The sequence below is a fragment of the Podarcis pityusensis genome (assembly GCF_964106645.2).
Source record: "Podarcis pityusensis genome assembly, chromosome: 10".
Classification (NCBI taxonomy): domain Eukaryota; kingdom Metazoa; phylum Chordata; class Lepidosauria; order Squamata; family Lacertidae; genus Podarcis; species Podarcis pityusensis.
The window spans coordinates 33,297,155-33,318,168 of NC_138035.1; the positions used below are offsets into that span (position 1 = coordinate 33,297,155).

The 21,014-nt window shown below is 37.3% G+C and overlaps 1 protein-coding gene across 3 annotated transcripts in view; it reads right to left on the reverse strand.

Annotated features, from left to right (window-relative positions):
* Nucleotides 1-1,155: 1,155 nt before the first annotated feature.
* Nucleotides 1,156-21,014, reverse strand: part of LOC308457756 (putative RNA-binding protein Luc7-like 2) — a 29,173-nt gene continuing 9,314 nt past the window's right edge. For 2 of the 3 annotated variants that reach the window (XM_080971922.1, XM_080971920.1), the window contains 9 exons: nucleotides 17,281-17,375; nucleotides 12,100-12,198; nucleotides 11,066-11,176; nucleotides 9,646-9,789; nucleotides 7,805-7,981; nucleotides 5,596-5,687; nucleotides 4,843-4,872; nucleotides 3,547-3,741; nucleotides 1,156-2,172 (listed from right to left, as the gene is read on the reverse strand). In XM_080971922.1, the coding sequence (XP_080828048.1) occupies nucleotides 1,974-2,172; nucleotides 3,547-3,741; nucleotides 4,843-4,872; nucleotides 5,596-5,687; nucleotides 7,805-7,981; nucleotides 9,646-9,789; nucleotides 11,066-11,176; nucleotides 12,100-12,198; nucleotides 17,281-17,375 (1,142 nt within the window). In that variant the 3' untranslated portion in view covers nucleotides 1,156-1,973. Of the gene's footprint in view, nucleotides 2,173-3,546; nucleotides 3,742-4,842; nucleotides 4,873-5,595; nucleotides 5,688-7,804; nucleotides 7,982-9,645; nucleotides 9,790-11,065; nucleotides 11,177-12,099; nucleotides 12,199-17,280; nucleotides 17,376-18,749; nucleotides 18,821-21,014 lie in introns of those variants that run through there. The other variant, XM_080971921.1, reaches the window with a different exon arrangement.

Here is a 21,014-nt window from a genome sequence, read left to right on the forward strand (position 1 = left end):
AGCTGCATGTTTGTATACTTCTTTTGGGAAAAGATGTTTCACATTATTTCTAAAATTACACACCAACCCCTCACCCAGTTCAGCTCTCAACATATTATTAGACCCAAATTCAAATAGCCTTAAATGCAGAGATTTAAGTATTTGGAAGCATTCTACAGAAATTGCCATTGACTTCTAGTTAAATATTTGGAGTGTGGCTTTTTCGGAATGTCTTACTCATCACAGAAGGGTAATTAAAAGCACTTCAAGAATGGACACTTTTGGTGAGACCTGACTTCCTTTCTTTCCCTCCATAAATGAGACAGAATATACTTTTATTCCACTCTCAACGCAAGACTCTCTCCGGAGAGACTACTTCAATTGACAATACGTAAGTAAACGTATTGTCTGTGTGCTATGTACTCACTGCATATGAAACCCAGTAAAAATGTAGTACTGGACAAGTTACTGTAGTTATATGTTCTTGTATTTAAATGAAAAACAATAAAAATTATTGGGGAAACATCACTATAAAATACAAAGTAATAAAAACAAACTAGTTAAAAAAATATAAACAATGGTTTCGTGCTCGACTTTGCTGATGCAAGGGGACTGAAACAAAAATCAAATCAATTTGAGAAGCCTCATTATTATACTCTCTTAGCTCTGAAGAAAAGCACCTTCTCAACTGTTAACAGATGGTACTGAATTATATAGCTTCTCTCAATCTAATGGAAACAGTGCCAGTTCAAACTCCAACTCCAACTCTGTTTATTTGTAAATACAAATGAAGGCCATGTACACATTTATATGTGGAGTACCGAATATATTCATCCAATCACATCTTCAGCAATAAATAATTTTTTGAGCTGTGACTAGACTGCAGCAAGTCTGTGTGGGCATGCTAACAGCAAATTCTATAAACATCTTAACTTCCCCAAGTGGAAGCTGCCATTGTAAAAGCAACATGATGTTGCTGTTCCTCAAAATGCAGATAGTCTGTTTCATAAAAGGGATATATTATTACAACTGTGTACCTCAAACACAGTGTTACCATCCAGGTAAAAAACAATGTATCACCATGCAGGTTCCAGATACAATTTACCTGATAGAAAGCATGGACATTATCAACAAGCAGTTTAGTTGCGAGGAAGGAGTGGGGAAACACACAGCTACTTCAAGGGACAAAATTGTTATTTTATTTATTTATTTATTTTATTATTGGTTTGTTGTTTTTTACAATTAAGGATGTGCAGTTAACACCCCACAAGAAAAGCAGAAAAAATCTTATGGAAAAAGAACCAAGTATACTGAACACATACCAATCAAGTGGTACAGAGATATGGGACTGGTTTTGATTTCAAAGTTTCAATAGAAATTAATAAAAAGGATGAAATGCAACAGCTGTTCAATTTCAAAGTCTAAATGGGCACTGTAAAAAAACCAAAAACTTTCAATTTTCTCCAGCACACATCCCGTCTAAAACATACTGCCAAACCTAGGCTCTCAAGAAGCAACTGAGAACACCATATTATAGAGTTAATTAAAAGCTTTGGGACCCACCCGCCCTCCCTAAAAACCACTCAGTGCTGCTGTTTCAACTGGAGGAAAATTAGAGTAGTTTATAAAGGTTTGAATGCATCCAAGGCAAAGAGCACAATATAGTTTGTTCACTATAACTTGTATTGAAAAAGGAGAATAAAACATTGAGATCTACGTCTTGGTACATAAAATTGTTGTCGTTTTGAAGCGAGATCTTTGAAAATAATGTTTTAGAAGTTTATTGGAAAAGAGAAAAAAGGACACTGCTTTAGCTGTCATCAACTGAAAGGGGTCAATTCAGACTTCATTATAACCATTTTTATACACTGTACATCTACCCTAGTTGGATCAGTGTGTGGAACTGCTCACTGGTGTCCCTTTGAATAACTGTAAACTAAACCACAGTATGCAACTCCATAGGAAGCTAAAGGATCAAGTGAATGTACAGCCAATTATATTTCTCCTGCTTCACGCTCTTCTGAGCTTCTCCTGTCTTCTGATCTGCCATTAGCACTTTCATAGGAACGCTTCCTGTCTTTGCAATCTCGGTCTCTAGGTGACTTTTCTCTGGGGCTCCTTTCTTTGTCATGTGATGTTCTGTTACGGTCTCTTGATCGTTCTTGATCTCTGGAAGCTCTTTCTTTTGAGGATCTGGAAAGAAAATACAATGCATTTGAAAACAGACATTACTTCATTTGGTTTTTAATTTTCTTTATTAATATGAAAGAGACTGGCTGAACAGAACATAAAAGGGCACAGCAAGAAACCGCCTAACAGAGCTTAAGAAGGCATAGCAAAAAAATGTTATGGGGTCAAACTAGGATCACTTGCTACATCTGGAATCCACTGCCTTCTCCTTCCATTCATAATTCTAAAGTTAAGGGGAAGAGACAAACTGTTGCAGCTAGTCAATTTTCATGTCATCAAAGTCAATATTATTACTGGTCAACTGATGTAACTATGCTGCAATTAGAGCAAAAACATTTCTTGGATAAGTCAAGCCACAGGCTAGTTCACAAGTAATGCTAAATACAGTAAGGGTTTAAGCCATAATTTAATGAACAGGTTCACCACAAATTGTCCCAGAGAAGATAAAACAATCCAAGCTTGTTTCACAAACTTGGGTTGCTAGATGTTGTTGAACTACAACTCCCATCATCCCTGCTATCTCGGGATCATGGGAGTTGTAGTCCAGCAACAACTGGAGATCCAAGTCTGAGAAACACTGCACTAAACAAACCATAGTTAAGCTGCTGGGCAGTTTGAATGATCAAACAAGGCATGGTTTAAACCATGATTTACCATTATGTGCAAGCCAGGCCAATGTTCTCATCACTTGACGTGTTAGGATGATAAGAGCTTGCACATTGGTAGAAGCGTACAGGTTCCAAGCATCCAATGCCAACAGATTATTTCTATATAATTCCAGCAACATATGTGCTTCCAACAGCTACAAACCAAGGTGATTTGTACTACCGTAAGTTCTTTTATCTTTCATTGTGTTGACCTATGGTTATTAAAAAACAACTTGAACTTAGAGACAATATCTGTCCAAGGAGCATACAGTCTAAACTCTGACAGTAAAAGAAACAAAGTAGTAAAGTCAAAGGTTTCAAATGAAAAGATGCTTTTGAGAAAGCATCTGAATAAAGTTCAAGTAGTGACACTATCTAGATATTACAAAAATGAACTCTACGCATAAGCATGTGGAAATGACTGATATCCTGGTGGTAGGTCCTGGAAAGAAGGGCAGAAACACTGTTATTTTAACAAATTAAATACAACTTCCCCCCATCACAAAAGTTTCTCAAAGCAGTTTACAAATATAAATGCAAACATAAACACAATAATCCAACCATTAAAAATACAAATTATCAAACTAGTGCCCATGACAAAGGACTTGTACCTCATTTAAGAATAAACTAACTACCATCAAAGACAGAATAATGTTTCTACCAACTTTTCTGAACATAAACTAGTAAAATAGAGGACATTAACTGCTCCTCTTGCTGACCTAAATGTTACCTTTTTTTAGAACTGCGTTCTCTGCTCCTGTCCCGGGAGCTATGCCTGCTTCTCTGGTGGCTGCGGCTCCTGCTGCGACTGGTGGAACGAGACCTGTGACGGTGACGTTTCTCACGGGATCTGGAGCGAGTTCTTTTCTTTCGCTCACGTGAGGAAGAACGAGATCGATGTCTACGGCGATCTCGGGATCTTGACCTGAAAAGAGATTTATAGCTGATGAGAAAGAACCACCAGCAAATACATTAACAGAACCTACAGGGTCACCACTCTCTTATTGTACTGCACAGGAGTTTGCAAGTTTTGGAGTTTAGCAGAACTCTTTGAAGCAGATGAAAAGCCTTGTAGCTGTTCTGAACTACTGCTAAGAATAACTACCTACGTTGTGTGACAGCAGCAAGGCAGAAGCACTCTATATCAATGCTAGGACATGTCATGCAGGAATCTGGAACTTCTGGACCTAAAATACCAAAAACAAAGGCAACAAACTCCCTGCTTATTGACAACAGGCAGGTGCCTTCTCTACATTTCTTTTGATGCCTGCTTAAAAAATATTTGTTTAGGCAAGCCTATCCAGACACATAGAAAAAATAAAATTATGTTTTATTTCTTCTTATCAAGTGTTGGTTTTAATCTTTTTAGTTCCTCCCAGTTCCTCTTTAACTGTTTTTAATAGATAACTTTAATAGTTTTTTAAAAAATATCACTGTAAACTTCAGAGGTGTGTATGTATGTGTGTGTGTGTGTGTGTGTGTGTGTGTATATATATATATATATATATATATATATATATATATAATATGATAAGTTTAAATAAACATTTCTCTTGGCTTGAAAAAGCAGCCAATTTAATCTCTCACCCTGTATCTTAAGCCTCGAATAATTGTTCAATAGCTAATAACAATATGGCCCACAGCCACAGTGAATCCAGTAGCATCTGAAGCGACTCATGAAATTCCAATTCTACAGAAGACCTACATAATCTTTGGTTAACTACAGAGGATCAACTGAGATTTCTAGCACAAATTTACACATTAATAAGCAGGACCAAAGATGCTAATTTTCCAGCAACTAATGAAGCGGAAAGGCACTATATAAAAAATGAGATCTAGTGAGATTTCTCCGTAGTTGGGTGATGAATCACTTGAGATTGTGAATGTATCTGCTGGAGTCAACAACTGAAACTTCATTTTTGTGCAGAGAATTAGGACTGTGTTTGTAATCTCCAGGGAGATTATATTATTATTTATTAATGGTTCTGTTTGTGAAAATTTACAAGAAAAAAGAATTATAACCTACCTTTTAGGGTTCTTGCTATGAGATCGAGATCTGAAAAAAGTGCAAAATACAGGTAAATTTTTATGTTGTGAAGTCAAAATACAAAGTACACTATTTGGAAGTGCGTATCATTGAAGTGATGCATTTTGCATGCAAGTGCACAGCTAATGCTCAGCAGCAATACAAAATCCAGGTCAACCCCAGCCCCAGATGCATGTACCAGCTATTCATTGTTAATGAAAACTAAAATTGTTGCCTTTCCAAGTATATAAGCTTTTAAAATCAATTATTTGCTATAAATATGAAACCTATGGGGAACATAAGAAAATTAATGCTTCTTGAACAACTATTAAGCTCTGTATTCCCTTTGTGGGTATGTTTTGTTAACTGAAATTAAAAGCAATAAAAATATTTAGCAAAAAGAAGGTTAATGTTTAAATGGATAAATCATTGTCTAAGGGAAATATTGCAGCTAGACTTTTGTTATCCCTATGAAAGTCAAGTGTGGAAACAGGCTGCAATAATTTCCATTTTTCAAGCAGCACTATGACACTTAGCTGTTCCATTTGGCTTTCAGTTTTCTCCCCAGCAGGTTTGTAGTTATGAGACCACTTTCTATTTTGTATACTTTTTCAGAAATTTTGTAACACCACTGAGAGCAAAAAACCCTCTCAGTGTCTTTCAAAATCAGTAGCACAAAAATATTTAAAAGTATAAAACTATTCTGAAATTTTATCAAAATAAAACAGCTGGTTAACAAGAGCAGATTTTTACCTCCTCAGCTTTTCCCTTTCTTCCTTCTCTCTTTCTTCCCTACGCTTTAGACGTTCTTGGTTTCGTTTCTCTTGCTTATCAGCCACAATTCTCTGAAAAACAAAGACAAAGTTGGAGAGACTGATAGGCACATCTATTTCTCTTGTCAATACACCAGGAAAGCTCAAATGAAGGTGAAAGAAAGATACAATAATCACCCAAAGGTATTTTAATCAGTTAGTGGACACTTACAAATATTTAAATTATTTTGCTTAATGTTGAGTTCTCTTTTTCTGTGTAGACCAATATTTAAAATTTTTGATCCAGAAGCTCTGTGCACTGCATTTATTGTGAGAGGGTATAGCAGACCACAAGCTTAACTTGAGTGAACAGTGCAATGCTGCAGCAAAGAAAAGCTAATGCTATTCTAAGCTGCATCAAAAATAGTATAATGTTCTGAGATCAAGAGAAGTAATAGTATCACTCTGTTCTGCCTTGTTCAGACAGCACTTAAGAGTACTGTGTCCAGTTCTGGACACACAACTTAAGGAGGATATTGACAAGCTGGAATGTGTGCAGAGGAGGGCAACCAAGATGATAAAGGGTCTGGAAATCAAGCCTTAAGAGAAACAGTTGAGGGAGTTGAGTATGTTTAGCCTGGTAAAGAGGAGAGTGAGAGTAGATATGATAGCCATCTTCAAATATCTAAAGGGCTGTCACAAGTAGTGATGTGAGGTGAGAATATTCTCTGCTAGAAAATTCTCCAGAGAATATTTTCCACAAACTGTAAATTCTAATGTAAGAACCAGTTTTACAACCCACATTTTAAAAAATCTAGTAAATAGTAAGTCAAGCTATGCTATTGCCAGTGTAAGTAATGAATAAGAATTTTTTTTTATCCAGTTACATTACTGGGCATTGTGTTATTCACCACTATCAGTTCTGAAATGTGAGCTACAGAATTTTTTAATTTTTTTTTAGTTTTAAAAATGCTATTCATTTAATTTGATGAACATTTGAATTTGTATGTATTTCAACTATATGTAATAGCCTTTCCCCCCTATTTTGGTGTGACCTTTTTCTTAGCAATTCTATACCCTTGGCCATACAGTGTGATTTTTTTACAGAAAGTAGCTTAAATGCTTTATACACTTAAAGTACCGAGGCCTATACAATCAATTTCAAGTTTGGTGCAAAAAAATCAAAGAATGTGAATTTACTGCATTGCCCCATTGAATAAAAGTATCTGTACAGTTTTTGGTTGCCATCTGAACAAGTTTACTCATGAATAGACATGTATATTAACTAATTATATCATTTTCAATGCATTAAAATGACTATTCTCCTATTTTAAATGAAAATTCTGTAATATTCTCATTAATTGAGAATGTTCTCGAGGATATTCTCCAAAAGATTATTCTCGAGAATTTAACATCACTAGTCACAAGCTTGTTTCTTCCTGCTCCAGAGGCTGGGGCTCGAACCAATGGATTCAAGTTACAGGAAAATAGATTTCAAGTAAGTATCAAGAAGAACTTTCTGATGGTTAGGAGATGTTTGGCAGTGGAATGGACTCCTTGGGGAAGGTGGTGGAGTCTCCTTCCTTGGAGGTTTTTAATCAGAGGTTGGAAGGCCATTTCTCATAATGAAAGCTAGAAGCTAAATGGCACCTTAAACATAGGTTATGAGCGAAACAACGGAATATCCAGGCACGCTTTTTTATAACAAGAATACAAAGCTGAAAATGAATGAACTGCAGCTAAAATACTATGTTCACATTTCACATGTTCTAGTCCTTCCCCTGCCTACCCTCCTAATATTTTTCAGAGGGTCTCTTCTGCAGTCTTCAGAGGGTAGCTGGAAGTGGGGAGGCAGAAAGGGTCCTCCTTTCCTTCCACTCTGCAGTTGTAATCTGAAATCTTAGGCACAGTACCACACCCAGAGCTCAGAAAATGCTCATGCTAATGAAATTTCCTGTTGCAAAATGCACCTAGAACAATGGGAGTTTGAACACTGAATCACAGGGAGTTGGAATAGATGATCCTTGGGGTCCCTTCCAACTGTACAATCCTATGATTCTATGATTATTGCTTAAATTTATTAGTTGCATCACCTACTTAAGAGCACTTGAAGTTATGCAAACACATTATTAAGCGTGATATGATATCCAACTAGATCATATTCAGAACAGATCCATTAAAATTAATGTACTTATGTAATATTTATTTACCCTGAGTTCTTCAAGCTTCTCTCTTATTTCAATAAAGCCCAAGTGCAATTTTCCTCCGAAGTGATCAGCAAGCCGCCTGTCATTATCATGCAGACCAAGATATGCTGAGCATACTTCACAAACTCGAAGCTTCTGTTGCTGGAAGCTGGAAGCAGGCATGGAATTCCTGTACACTTCCTGCAAAGACATCACAATATTTATCTCAAATGCATGAATAAAAAATATTCTTGGTAAGTATTTAATGCGCCTTCTCTAGCTAGAAAGCCAGCATTTCCATTCCTTAATAAAGGACAGGTGATGAATTAGGCCAGTACTATGCACAAGCTCCAGCCTAAACTTTCATTAAAGTAAATTTTATTTTTCATTTTTTTTAATTTCCCAACCTACAGTTTCAAGCCTGCAGCTTCAGATTTAAAGAGTTCCACCCTTTTACAGAGCATCTTCATGTGCACAAACAGACACTTTGCTGGTTATTCACTTGGCTGCTGCACACTTCCTGGATAAAACTGATGCCAAATGGCAGAGGCAACAATAGCCATTATTTCTAACAAGTTAGACTTGCACAAAATGTGGCAATGTATCCTCCTCTCTTAGTGCTTCCAGCCGTTCCCTACTTCGCTGTACTATAAACTGCAAGAGGCTCGAACAGGCCAACTGTGCATCTGTATTGGAATTTTTTAAAAAAGATTTTTAATTGTTTCATCATTTGTGCCATTTGCTGCCCTAGGAGACATTGGAAGGGTGGAATATACATTATTTTAAAATAAATTAATTAATAAATAATTTGCCTCTTACCAGTTTTTCGATTTCCAACTAATACACAGTATTGTTTGGCTGCCAAAGACCACTGACAAAATCACAGTGGGTCAGGGCTTTTTTGGAGAGGAGGGTTGGCCCTCTTACGTGTTCTTAGCTACTTTTAAGCTTTTCTTTTGCAAACACACATCCTTTCTCAGCAGCTCTGTTTGCCTCCAGGCCTGTTACCATGGGGACATTGGGTTCAAAATTAGAGTGAGTGTTTGGTTTGCCAAGATCAGAATAACTTGCTGATTATCTGCCCAGTGTGATACCCCTTGGTGTAGGGAAGGGCAAAAAAACTTGAAGGAACTGCCAGTGTAGAATAGGTGTATTGTCTGTAAGTGAAACAATAATGGAGAAATAAACTTTGATTTTAAAACAGATTAAAGAAACTGCTTGGTATGAGCATGGGGGCAGGAGGAGAAAAAGACATAAATAGAATGTAATTATAAGGATTTCCAGTTAAAAAGCTGGAAAACGATGGACTGACACTGCTGATGAAATTACATTTGTTTCTATACATAAGCCAGGACTGGGAGTTCACAAACGCAGCTTAGAAGCCAGCCAATATAATAATAACAACTTTATATAGCACAATTTAGGCACATGGTACTTTCCTACCATAAGGAGATTACTATCAAAAATTGACACAGGAAGAGAGTGGGGGAAACAGATAGTGGGAATAAGTAGGCGTCTGGAGAAAAAGGTTAGAAGGGAAACTGGGTGGTAGCTGGAGGTACCCAGCATCGCAGAAGGAAAGAAATTGCATGAGTCCCCTCATGCTATTTTCTCCTTCTGCAGTACATGATAAGAAGTGAAATCAGCTAGAAATAAAATCCCAACTCTTAAATTCATATATAGATTTATTTGACATTTTGGGACAACAGATGAAGTTGTAACCATCTAAAACTTCTCTATATGCTAATGTTGTGAATTAACTTATTGATAAACAATATAGACTGAAAGCTTGGGACCAGTGTTTTAACCATGATTTTCAAATACTGTACCAAACTGAACCACTAAAGAATGCAATTTCAGATTACCTCTGCTTCTCTTTTCTTTGCCCTTGCTTTCTCTACTTCATCCATTACTTTCTGAGATTCTTCCACATTTCCATCAGCTCCAAGTTGTTCCACCTTTGCAAGCAGCTTTCCAATTTCCTCATTCAATTCATGGACTCTTTCAGCCTTTAAGATGGGAGAAAATGTAAGACTTACAATTACAAGAATTCAATAATGCACAAAAAAATCATTGTAATATAAACCCACAAGTAGGACCTACAACAAAATGTGACAGTATGCAGCACTTCTGTTAAGGATTCCAGGTGGCTAGCCAATCATGCTCTCTTCCAGGACTCTCCATACCCCCTCATACCCTGGTTTTACACACACAACAACAATAAATCAGCATTCTGTGGCCAATGCACATAATCAGTCCTCACTGGGCAGGTTCTGGCATTTTTCTGGTCCCTGGCCCCTCCCCCGCCCAAGATTTAGGAAAACCCAGCTATGTTATCTATGAACAAAAATGGGCTGCTGGTCTCTCATATCTTGAGCCATATAACTTTTAGAAAGATCATTAAGTGACAAAAGGTTTAACTACACTTAAAAAATGAAGAATGGTAGCCCAAAACTTCAGTATGCATTATATTCACTGTAATTTATTAGTCCATGGTATTTTCCCAGTAAAACAAAACAAAAACCCACTGATGTTTAGACGAGTATAAAATGGGGAAGGGCCCTATCTCAATGTCAGAGCAACTGCTTTGCATGCAGAAGGTTCAGTCCCCAGCATCTCTAGGTGGAATTAGGAGAGAACCTTGCCTGAAATCATGGAGAGCCACTGTGTAAACGATACTTAGCTAGATGGTCCAATGGTCTGAGTCAGCACGAGACAACTGCCTAAGTTCCTTCCAATACCAAAAACCACCTAATGTTCCTTCCTTGTACCAAAGTTAGATATATGTAACACCCTCAATAATTAAGATGACTATGGCACAGGAGTGGGTATTATTTGAACAGATCTTTTCAGTTAAGAAAAGAGCCACTGAATTCCTAATTCTTACAAGCAGGAAAAAAGGTTCTCAAAGTCTGCTCTTGCATTTTGAGTTCCCTGAACTTTCTTTCAAAACCTACGAATTCATTTGAGTTCAATTCAAGAAAGCTTGCAATACATAGGAGAAAACATAAAATGCTAAAATCAGGAGAGCCCAGAGAATTGGCTACAACTCAGAGAAGCTTAAACTAAAACCTGTGCTCAATCACAAACTCTCTGCATGGCCCTGTCAACAGCTAAATGGACTTCTAATAACCTCAGAGCATTGCTAAAATGATTTAAGGAGATTGGTAGGGTGATTACCGTGATTTTTTGCACATTAAAGAGTTACTGTAGAAATAATGGTTTAACAAATCAAGCTAGAATAATTATGGAGTGACTTGTAGAGTGGGAGTCTTAAATGCTTACTTTGGCTGCAACTTCAGCACTGATTTCTTCTTGGGTTTCAGCCAGTCTTTTCTTTGCCACTTCAGTTCTTCGATCACAATCAGCAATGAATGACTGTAGATGATCCATTGCCTAATACATTTTAAAAAACCCAATCTAAGGCATCAATCAAAGGAGTATCACTGCCAGAAATAAGCATTTTTTAAAAATAAGGCTAGCATTGCTACACTGACTTCTGGTTCAACCTTAAAATGTGCTTGGGGTTTTGTATTTCATTCAAGTTCTAAAGTTTATTATTTGCATAACTCACCCTCTAGACTTCCTGGGAGATTTTAAAGCAAATGCAACTCAGACCACATTTAAATGCTTTGCTTTCAATGAAACAAGCAACAAGTACACTAAATCTTTAACACTCTACCATTCCCTTTCAGATCACATAGTGGGCCATTTCAAAAGGTAAAATTAGATGGTACAATCATATTGGATTGAAACACATCTGCAACTGTATTTGAAATGGCAAAAGAGAGTTGTTAAAGTGAGAAAGTAATATGTATATGGAATTCACATAACAAGGAGTAATACCCTAGCTTCCCACTGCTGCGCAAATGTTACAAGAATAAAGCTTCTTCTTACACACTATTGGTACTGCAGGAAGTGGAGCTATTGGCACTGTGGGATGTGGAGCGAAGAAATGACATCTACCATGCCTTCATTTAAAAAAGGGTTGTGTACTCTTAGTGTGTGTCAAAGGTACAAAGGCAAATGCTATTCTGAGAGAGACAGTTTGGAGGTGGAGGGTGGGGAATAGCAACAACCCCTCCCACTCTTAATAACTGCCAAAAGTTATGAATTCCGTATTGAGGATATGGAACTATAAACATTTCACAACACTTCATGTACTGGTCAAATAATTCTGCAAAAGCTGCCACTTAAGTTACTAGGATTCTTTAGAGAATTAAAAGTTTTTAAAAACACAACTGCACTGTGCACTTGTCTCATTCCTTCTCCCTTCTCTAGCATTTATTAGACAGAAATAGCTTCAAAATAAAACATACGTCAAGCTCAAAGAAAAAGTCTTGTTCTTTGGATGCAATTTCATAATCGGCTCTTAATGCCAAGTCGTGCACCTTCAGACATTCTCCAAGGTCCATCCTCTGAAAATAAATGCAAAATTTTACACAGAAACACTGGATAAATAGTGGGTTAAAACCATATTCTACTCCAATATTGTGAAGCAAACCGTGTTTGTGCAAACTTTAAAAACAATACAATATTTGAAATAATTAGCATGCCAGATTTGTTATAAGTGATCAAATCCAGTATGCACTGAAACATCAATGAACCTCAGTATAACCATACTCACAAACTAGAGCAAAAGGTATTTGTTTGAACCTCACCCAAACAGCTCTGCAGTCTTAGCAGCATTTCTAATAATATTTTAAAACTAGAAAATCCTAAGTACAATTCCCCACCTATCCTTGTATATTTTTTCCTGATAAATTAGTAGATCCAAGTTAAGAGACAAAAGGTGTGTGTACGCCTGGTGTGGGAAACCTCAGGCTGGATGATGTGTACAAATATGCCCCTCCAGGGCTCTCCCTAGGCTACACCACATATGATCTTGCTGTGCCCCTTTCTCAACTACTTTGCTTTGCTGGAATGTCTCCTTGTGATAATGCCTCTTGCTTAATTTGATGGCAGGAGGTTACAAATTCTAATTAAAACCACAATGCAATTAAAAAATAACAATAAAATAATCCAATTTCAAAAACTAAAGCCAGCAGCAGTTTAAAGCTATTTGTAGCAGGACAACTGTTACATGACAACGTGGGCATCTGGTTTGCATCCCTCCCAAAAACCACAAGTGGAAGCCAAATTTTTATTTTAATGCTGGCTTCATGTAAAATGTAAGCCAGGCCAGTATATGTAAGTCAAAGGTGTGTGTGTGTGTGTGTGTGTAGTCTCTTTTCTTGCTTATACAAATAGTGGTTGGGCAAACAACATAACCTCCTGACATTAAAAAACAGTAGTGATGGGGAACTTCAAATCTCTTCCTAGGACACGCTTCCTCGCTGGCTCTACTTTGCACCCTCCACCAGTGTTTTCACCTGGCTAGGATGTTTTCTTCTTGCTTGCCTGGAGGATGTGTGTAAAAACTAGCCTAATGTACAAAGGTAATTTATACTTGCTGCTTTGTTTACTTTTGCCTCTCACCCCACCCACCACTGGCACATGGCCGCTGGAAGGGAAGGCAGCCTTTGAGCTAGAAATGGTTCCCCATCCCTGATATGCAGAGAAGAGCACTGCTTTCCCCTCATATTCAAGGAAGCTAGCAGTGCAATCCTATACATGCCTACTGAGAAGCCCCACTGAATTCATTGAGACTTACTCTTAGAGATGTGTGTATAAGCTCACTCAGTGGGTGATATCCAACTAAGTCAGACTCTGAGTAGAGTCAGTAAAATAAATGGATTCATAGTGATTTCAGTTGGTGTACTGAATGTGACTTCTGTTGACCATCATCCATTATCTTTAGAAACATTCCTATTTTTCCAACAATGGAAGTTTAGCTACCAGTATAGCCCTTAAAATCTACCTTTCTTTTTCCTATGCAATGACTTATATAGTATTTCAGCTCTGCAGCCATAACTAGACAGTACTTGATATTCAGTTACAGTTACAGTATATTAGTATAAAAACCTTAAAGAGGGGGCTAGGACATATAGGCTAAGTCTACACAGCAAACATTTAGGACTGTTTAATTGTCATGGATTTTCTTTAGGGTTTTGGGAACTGGAGTCAAAACACTGCACTACTTGGTTTGATTCTGCTCAGCTGCAACATACATTTCAATTTTGTTCAATTCAGACTAATAGATATTGCTACCAGTTCTGACATTATTGAATTTGTTTGGCTTAAGTTCACTTTTGAAAAATTAAACACAGTGGTACCTCGGTTTACTAACTTAATCTGTTCTGGAAGTCCGTTCTTAAACCAAAACTGTTCTTAAACCAAGGCGCGCTTTCCCTAATGAGGCCTCCCGCTGCCCTTCCACCATTCGGATTCTGTGCTTAGACCGAGGTAAAGTTCTCAAACCAAGAAACTATTTCCGGTTTTGCGGAGTTTGTAAACCAAATCATTCTTAAACCAGACTGTTCTTAAACCAAGGTACCATCAGGTTTGGATCCATATAAGCATAAGCATAAGGTACTATGACATATGCATGGGGGACAGAAAGAAATCAAATTTACCATCTAACAGCAGCCCCTTGTGTCACATGGGGTGTTTTCCAGGATGCATGGAGACTGTCACTATAAGAAGAAATATTAAAAGTCCTGTATGTGACCAGAACTTTCAGTTCCGTAAATCCAAGGCCAGCATTAGAAGGTCAATTATTGTAGATAAGGTGATTAATATGGGGTGGGAAGGTCTACAAATTATCCCACTGTATGGAGCCCTCTCCTGCAAGTTTGCGAGGAGATTGTCCCTGAAGTCAGACACTGCAAATGCTTCCAAAGCACAGTACAAGAGGACAAGCCCCCGCCTGCCTCACTGAATTGTGTGGGTGATGGTGTTTTGTCCCTGATATCATGCAGTGCTTTTGAGGCACTTTGAGCCTTTAAAAGCCAGCATTATGTCGGAGGTAAGATCTTGCCCTTTCTCCAAGCTGTGGGAGGGACAGTACTGGGGCAGCTACAGATTTTCAGCTGTCCTGAAGTCAACTGAAACATTTGTATTTCTCTGGTTGACATGACATGCAGTAGGGTACCCTTACTTTAATACCGTTAGACAGAAAAGCCTACAACATAGGTGGGAGGAAATGGGGAAGGACCACAGGAGAAATATATGTTGTTCCTAGATTATCTGATAATGAAGGATATAAAATGATAAAATCTTTGAAGTGTAAATAAAAATTCTATGTCACTCTTTTCCTTACTCAAACACCATTTGCTCCTATGCCATCAGATTTGCTTTTCTTGTTTGCCTTGTGGAGTACAGTTCTTGCCACAGAACTTGGGATGCTGGGAGGTTGTTGGGACCCTGAAGGTCTGCCTATCTAAGGCAACTAATGTTTTAACAAACCATACCTATTTTGGCCTTTAGACAAACATGAGGGGAAAAAAGAGCTTTTAACAACAGAGCTTGGCTGACCACTAAAGCATCTGAGGCAGCATTCAGTAGTTTGAAAATCCTACTCTGGAATTATCTTTAATGAACAGTGGGTTAAAAATCTTCAAAATAAAAACAAACAAACAGGAATACTCTCTTTCCCCTTCTCAACTGGGCTACTTACTGTGTGGTGGGAGAAGCAAGTTCCTCTGGTTTTTCTTCATTTTTCTTCCTCTCTTAACCTTTTCTTGTGTCCCCATCCCACTCTGTGGTCCTAACAGTCACCTTATTATATTTTCTCAAATCCACCCTCACAAGGAAAAAATGTCCCCTACATAAAAAGGCAGCAAGTCAGGCTATACTAAAACCTTTCTCCTATACACATAGGTTTTTATGTGCAGTGAATTCTAGGATGAGAGACTCAATTATGCCCCAGATCTGCAGTCTAAAGTATGTTATAAAGTAAAAATGTTCCTAAAAGATCACTGGCAACTCAATGTTAAATATCAGTTTGTGTGTGGTGAGGGCAGTGGGAAAATGTAGCTTAGAAGTGAATATTTCATTATCCTGAGAGAAGCACATTCACACTGACAAATCTAGATTCTTGATTTTTTATCTAAGCAGCTATCAAACTGAAATTAAGGTTTAGCTCCCAATAAAGCAGCAATGAAGGAACTAGTGCTTAAGAGACACTACCTTAAATTTGCAACTAAGTTTCTAACAGATTTCTAACAGCTTGCATCAAATATCCTATATTGCTGGGGATTGGACTAGATGACCCTTGGGGTCTGTTCCAACTCTATGATTAGTATTTGGTCTTTCCATCCTCTTAGAGGAGTTCTATAACATCACTCAGCTATCTTATGAATTTTTCTTTTTTAAGGAAGCTTTATTTGAACCCCTGCTTATCAAAGAGTATTCATTGTGTCCACCTTTCAAGATGAAGAACAACAGCAAAAAAGAATTTGTGCTGCATGTATATTTCCTGTAGCTCATGGATTCAGACTGAACTGAGAAATTTGGAATTAGGTTTGCAGTGGTCTTAATTTAGTTCAGGGATGCCCAAGTGGTAGTCTGCAGACTGGATCTAGTTGCTAAAGTAATTTTATCTGGCTCCAGGTAAATGAAGGTATGGTTTATGTTTTTTACAAGTGATACCACAGGCAAAAAGAAAAACGTTTTAAGACAAGATATATTTTAATGTGAATGCTCTTGCTATGCCTGACCAATCATGCTTCATAACTGAAATCCTGATTGTTAGATGCTACCAACGTTACAGGACCCAACAATCCTCAAAGAATGTCCCTAGATTGCTGTCTGGAAAAGAACGCAGGCTCCGAGAATACAAAGTCAGAGACCTCCAATTTAGGCACTCATGCAAAATTCTTTCATTCAGAGTAAGGAAAGATCAAATGAGTATAAAAACCAATGCCTAAGAGGGTTCATAATTAAAAGCTGCTTTGATTCATTCAACATCATGATCCTACTTCCAACTGATAAAATTAGACATAAGCATGATTACAAAGTGCATTCATTTCTTGTTGACAGAGAAAATATATTTGGAAATCTGGACAAAGACTGGAAAGAGATGGTAGAACTCATATTTTACAAATACAGTGGAAAGGTGACTTAACATGGCAAACTAGCAACACGAATAATTCAGTACAGCAAGATAAGAAAGCAGAGATTCTGTAAGAAAGCAAATAAATTGGGTCTAGCAGATCAATTAATATTCCAGAGGAGGCGGCAGATCAAAATATTTTACCATCATGAGAACAGTTCTGCTGGGTTTGGGGTGGGGAAGTGATGTTATTTTGCTCTGCCTCCAGTTTTATAACATATTTTGATTCAAAATTCAACACTGTATTAGTTTCTGCTGCAATCATTTCAAAGACATAATCATCAATAGGGATTTCATTTCCACAGTATCTTAATTAATCATTCTCATAATTTATGTAAATGTGTGTGTACATCAGTAACAAGAAATGCCATAAACTGGTCTGACACCTCTACATATTTTCAGACAAACTGGGACCTGAAATTGCTAAAACCTGTATGGTTAATACTTAATGCTATTTTTGCAACAAAGGAAAATGTATCTCCAAAGTAGAAAATAAAATACGCACTGTTCCAGAGAGGACATCATGAGGGCAGCAGTTGAGAAGATGACTTTTGCACACTCTGTCATCACTGAATTTGATTCGCTGGCGGGTAGTATCCCCTGTAACACATAAACAGACATTTCTGATTAGACACATAATGTTCTAAAACCAGTGTAGTTTCACTTTTGTTCATTTCACACACAAAAAAAATTAGAATCTGAAGAACTGATACTATTTTAACCTTGGTAATTACATCTGGTAATTATTTTATGTACCACACAATACTCAAATAATGCAAGAAAGCTAAAAACAGGACTATATGGAATGAGAACTGCCTCAAAAATACAAGTACATATGCAACAGATTTTTATTCCTGCTCATGTGGACAGCATTTGGCATTAGTATGAACAGCCTTACAAGCATTTACAATACATTTATTGAGTGTCTACTGGTTGCCAGAAGCCATTTCTTCAAGACATCATTCACAGCAACCTACTTTGGCAGGTTCAAACATACTGAAGAGTTTTTATAAACCTAGAACACTGGAAAAAATAAAATTCTCCCTAGCAGCATTATTTTAAGACAGCTAAAACCCCATAAGCTGAACACACTGCATCTACATTAATGACAAACAAGAGTTCTATAAACACAAACATGTCAGCCTGCTTACCACACACTGAAGTCCAATTGCAACTCTAATCAATCACATCTGTGAACAAGGTTGGAAATATTAGGTCTAAATGGAAAACTCAACACCTGGCTACTGATTTATTTTCCTTCAAGAAAAGGGACAGTGGAATAGTTACTATTTCAGATTTGAATATGAGGTCCCCGCAAAAGGTATTTCCAGTTTAAAGATGCAGCAGCAGTTATACAACTCAAGTTATTCAAGTGTTTGTTTGTTTTTAGTTTACCCCTTAAATTATAATTATGTATAATGAAAACCTACTGGTGAATTACTGAAGCAGAGGAGAGCTGCTGGGAAAATGGTACGTTTGCAACTTCATCCCAACCTCATTCACCTCAGAGGATAGAGAAGCTTGCTATTATAAATGTAATCACTATCCTATTTCAATCAACTTGAAATAGGCAACTTTAAGTGAACCTATGCAGTGGTTCTACACTCAAAATTCTAGACTTAATAATTCCATTATGTTTTTTCAGTTTTAGCTATCTGCCCTATGCAGAACTCAAATGAGCATTTTCATATGGGCTCTATTCCACTTAAACATTTGTTTCAGAAATCAAGAGGATAATTAGATTAGTAATTCACAAACTAGAATGGCTTCATAGTAGTTCAACAATAGGTTTTCAGAAGCTAAGTCTATAAATTTAACCATTTTATACTAATGAAAATTTAGAGCTTCTTTAAGTCATGCCTGCTACTGCAGAAGATTTGAGGAACTGATATGTTTTCCCCTCTTTCTCTTTTTAAAGACACAAGTCGTTGTTCCACATTAATTAACACATCTGAAAAGTTAGCAATAACTCACGGCTCGGCGAATGCGGGGCCTTTCTGACACTCCCTTGCAGAATGAAGTAGGCAGGCATAGATACATTGAACCTTTATAAATAAAACAAGGGGCCAGATTGTTCAGTTTGTATATAATAAACTCTGCCAGCATTTTCATTACAGCATCTAGAAATACATGTTGAATGTAAAGAATGGTGGGAAACCTGAATAATTTTGTGCCTGGTAGCAATGTGTCAGCCTGTTATTCAGGGGAGTTTAGTGAAAAATAGCCTCCTATAAACTATGACTGGAAAAATATTTTAACTCCTAGGTGTCTATGTTTTGTTTATTCCCTCCTCTTTCCTCCAGACTGCCCGGAAAGCAAATAATATGATGTTGGCTCAAAAACACTGATTCTGATGCCTAGAATTTGAAGTATTTTTTCCAGACTTGCTTGTAAATATAACTGTTTCCATAAGAAAGTCTAGTTTTTCCCATTACTGCAACTTATATCAAAATGCAAATCATTACATATGAGTAAACTCTTTAATGACAGACTTGCCAAATTTTAAACAAACTAAAAACAGAATGTTGCTCAGCTATTTAAAATACAATTTTAGATAAAATCTGATTGCTGTACTCCAGCACCCCTAGTAATTTTGGAGTGAAAAGGAATAACCTTCTACTAATCTACTGCTATACGTTACAACGTTCTAATGAAGAGGTTTATTCTTGCAATTGTAGCAATGAATGTATGTGATCACAAAACCATGAGTTCATCTTTAGAAACAGCAGCTTCCTTTTTTCCCAAGGTCTCTGGCCCAAACCATATTTCCATATACTACTTGGTAGAGATGGAAGCAATTAATTATATGACATCTCATTTAGGAAAAGCCTGTGAGGATAACTGTTACATATACAAATTACACCTTTCGTGGATATTAAAACTCAGCTCTCTCTAAAAATTAAATTATTCATAATCCACCAGATCTTAACTCAGTGGGGGCCATCATATACCAAAAGCAAAAACCAGATTTCATTTTCACTACAACTCTAAGTATAACCAATGTAAGTATTAAATCAGGTTAGGCCATAGTAAATATATCTAAGTTACAAAGTCATTTTAAATATGCCTTGTGTATTTGCTTCTTCAGATTACATTTTAAACTATTCAGTATTATTATGGATATTCAATATCTGAACAAGTATGACCTTAAGAGGATATCCACAATTATTTTTTAATCATCTCAACTTTTTGATAATTACTATTTTCAGACTGACCAATAACTTTTCCTCCTCCATTCCTATTTCTAGAAATACAATACTAATATTAGTGGAATCCCTTCCATTTAAGGGATCCTATATAGTTTAGAGATGCTAATCAGTTACAAGTTGATAAAACAATGCAATAGACAGTTCAGAGTTCACGAACAAGCTTAATTGGTACAGCTGTACCTTGTTTTGCATCCGGGATCCGTTCCAGAGCCCGAGCCACTAACAAAAAAAGACGCAGGGCAAAGCCCCACGTCTGCGCACAGAACGGTTTGCGCTTCTGCGCATGCGCAAGCGGCAAACCCGGAAGTAACCCATTCCGGTACTTCCGGGTTTGCAATTGACATTCGCCGGAATGGACGCTAGACGAGGCGGACGTTCACGGAGGTTTTACTGTACTGCATTGTAACTATTGGGATTCTGTAGATACAGTGTTATAAGCATCTCCATAGAAGGAGACAATTACACAGGTTAACTTTAAAATGTAGCTTAACAAAGCAACTTCAAAATGCTATGCAGCAAATACAGTGGTGCCCTGCAAGACGAATGCCTCGCAAGACGAAAAACTCGCTAGACGAAAGAGTTTTCCGTTTTTTGAGTCGTTCCGCAAGACGAATTTCCCTATGGGCTTGCTTTGCAAGACGAAATGTCTTGCGAGTTTGTTTCCTTTTTCTTAAAGCCGCTAAGCCGTTAATAGCCACTAAGCCGTTAATAGCCTCTAAGCCGCTAATAGCCGTGCTTCGCAAGACGAAAAAACCGCAAGACGAAGAGACTCGCGGAACGGATTAATTTTGTCTTGCGAGGCACCACTGTATGCAGAATGGCAATTAAGCAGTTCACCAAGAGTTTTACCCTGATGGCCACCATTCAAAATTTCATTCTGCATTTAATGTGCCAAATTTTCCTTCATGGATGAACCTTCTGAAAATTTATAATGAAGAAAGGGTAGACAAAAGCTGCAGTGAAAAGGTCAGGAGGCCAAAGCTCAGAATGAGCTCAGGCTTGCAAGAAAGGTTAATAATAATAATGATTC